We start from the raw sequence: 2,736 nt of genomic DNA on the forward strand, positions 1-2,736 counted from the left end.
TTTGGGGAAAGGGCATGCCATTCAATGATTTATATATATATATATATATATATATATATATATATATATATATATATATATAATAAATACAGACACCAACGTGTCGAATTAATACATGTCACCCGCGGCGTACAGTGCCCACGACACCGGTGGGAGTGCTAGGGGAGGCCAATGGCTTGCGGGCCTCCTCCACCGCTGGCGCTGGCCTCGCACCTCCGTCACAGCTCGTGTTCGCTTTCAGATCAGCCTGCTGGCGTGCGCCGCCCTGGCTGCGGCCAACGTCCACCCGCCCCAGTACGGCGGCCACCCGGCCCCCCACCACGTGAGTACCGCCTCCTAGCCCTGGCCCCCACCAGTGAGCACCGCCTGCCCGCTCTGGCGCCACCGGCCCGCCGACGAATGCCGCGCGCTGCAGAGTTTGCGAGTCGCGGCCAAGCCGCTCCTGGTCCTGGTCCTGGTCCTGGTCCTGGTTTTGGTCCTAGTCCTGGTCCTGGTCCCAGCCGGCTTAGGCGGTGTGATGATCGAGGACTGCGTGATAACTGCGGGTTGTGAAGTTCAGTCACGTTAGAACAGCAAATTCTAACAAACTGTTGTTCTTAACCATGAACGTGTCAATTCCCTACAGCTTCATCCAAATCTTAACCTTACTCACTGCCTGCCCCCCCCCCCGCCCTAAACGCGCCGGCTCTAACCGTCCGTGTCCGTCAGGGCGCCTACAAGCAGCATTACTGCGACCCCACGGCGGCCCCGGCCTGCGCAGCCAACAGCAGCGCCACCTACTGCGTTGAGGACGCCGAGTACCCCGCCTACGAGATCAAGGCAGCCATCGCGCAGGACCACCTCTTCGCCAAGAAGTACGCCGACATCGGCACCCAGTCGGCCGACGACCTGGTCGAGGGCCTGACCAAGGAGCAGGAGGAGGCGTTCGACTACGGCTTCTACACCGGCGCCTCCACCGGCGACAGCCCGTATGATGTGACGCACTGGGCTGGTCCCGCCGGCTACATATGCCCCAGCGACGTGGCCTACGCCATGCCGCGCCGCGCCCAGAACGTTGCCGGCGAGTGGCGCGTTATCGTCAACGACGTGCACTACTACACCCAGACCGCCAGGTGGGTGGACAGCCTTGGGTTCGATGCCTGTGCCGGACAGGAGTTTTCCGCGGTTACAAAGCGACAGTCAGCCTGACGGTACCACATCCATGCCATGGCACTTGCATGGGCGGATAAAGAACCAAGTCGCTGTTGGTAGGATGGGATGGAGGTGCCGTGCTGATGAGGTGGGCGATGGTGGGGCAGTAAGTGCGTACCTTGATCTGGGACGTCACGGCCTGGTGGTACAGCAAAGGTTGACTACGTAGCATTCCCATGGTAGATGATCGGGAGGTGAGAGGCATAGCCCCTCTGGATGATCATGCACAAAGGGTATTCTCACAACATCTATGCGAGCTTTAACACACCACCGGTGCTATGCGGCAATTGTCCCTCAGCGTTCATTGTACATCTGCTAATCATGATGTCCAATGAATCACCGCCTCGGTCTCGACCCACCCGCCGGCTCGGGAACGCACGCATCGGCAGGCTGCTGTTTGACCTGACCTGACCTGACCTGCCTCCGCCGCCAGGGTGGAGACCTGCCTGTACCCGGACGCCGCCTGCCGCGCGCTGGCCCCCTGCTACAAGAGCAAGTGCACGCAGAAGTACATCTACCACCGCATGCTGTCGTTCGACCCGTGCGACCCGTACAAGGGCCTGTTCATCGACATCTACCGCCTGCCGAGCGCCTGCAGCTGCCACGTGGCCGCCCACTAGAGGCGCCACGTGAGCCAATGACGTCACAGACACCACGGCGAGCGAGCACAGCGAGGCCCAGCGCCCGCTGACAAGACTCCTCTCCCCCCAGAGACTGCCGCCGCGCCGCCGCCGACCATCAGGACCCGTGTGTGCTGGCTCCCCGCCTGCGTGTCGCCCCTGTCCTCTCCTCTGTCCTGTCCCTGCTGAGAGTAGCAAAAACACGCAATAAAAATGGCATAACGAGTAGGTGGTGTCGGTGGTGCAGCTAGCGGCGGTGTGAGGCGTGAAGGAGAGGCGGCTTGAGCGGCTGCAACGGTCGGTGGGTCATCGCACGGCCGCCGCTGTCCGAAGAGGCAAGGAAGGGTCAGAGGTCTGAGAGCGATCACACCAGACTGAGGTCGAGCTGGTGAAATCTTGAGAGAAGATGAACCACCAGCTGCTGGATCTTGGGCAGCCACAGACATTAGCATTACTGATGAAAATACCTACACTTCCTACATCCCTTCAGCTGGAACTTCATGAAAACAAAAATGAAACAAAATAAAGCACGTACGCAGAAAGACTAAAAATTTCAACAGAGCAAGTTTTCGCCACCTATTCCACCTCCGCGTCCGGCAAGCTCACTGAAAAGCTGCAGAATCCGTTACGTAATAACAGTGCAGGTCGTCATGGATGACATACTCGTGTGGGTGTTGTGTTGTGTTGGAACACACCGCATAGAAGAATTTCACAGAAGCACGGATCAGGCCCAGACTGGACTCAATAAACTAACGGCGTAAGTGAACTAGTCACTGTTATACCGTACAGCCTTGAATGCGGTCTCAAACTTTAAGAACTACAATAGACAAACCGTAAGTTGACTATATTACGGCAGATATCCTCTCTACAGGTGAGTTTTGATTTCTTAACTAACAAAAACAATGTAAAAATACATGAGTTAAAG

At 57.2% G+C, this 2,736-nt stretch overlaps 1 protein-coding gene across 1 annotated transcript in view; it reads left to right on the forward strand.

Annotated features, from left to right (window-relative positions):
- Positions 1-2,036, forward strand: part of LOC119092198 (uncharacterized) — an 11,325-nt gene extending 9,289 nt beyond the window's left edge. The window contains exons 2-4 of the mRNA XM_037215178.1: positions 242-322; positions 709-1,112; positions 1,625-2,036. Of these exons, the coding sequence (XP_037071073.1) occupies positions 242-322; positions 709-1,112; positions 1,625-1,811 (672 nt within the window). The 3' untranslated portion in view covers positions 1,812-2,036. The remainder of the gene's footprint in view (positions 1-241; positions 323-708; positions 1,113-1,624) is intronic.
- Positions 2,037-2,736: the final 700 nt, after the last annotated feature.

The sequence above is a fragment of the Pollicipes pollicipes genome, unplaced genomic scaffold, assembly GCF_011947565.3.
Source record: "Pollicipes pollicipes isolate AB1234 unplaced genomic scaffold, Ppol_2.1 Scaffold_1600;HRSCAF=1878_pilon_pilon_pilon, whole genome shotgun sequence".
NCBI lineage: Eukaryota > Metazoa > Arthropoda > Thecostraca > Pollicipedomorpha > Pollicipedidae > Pollicipes > Pollicipes pollicipes.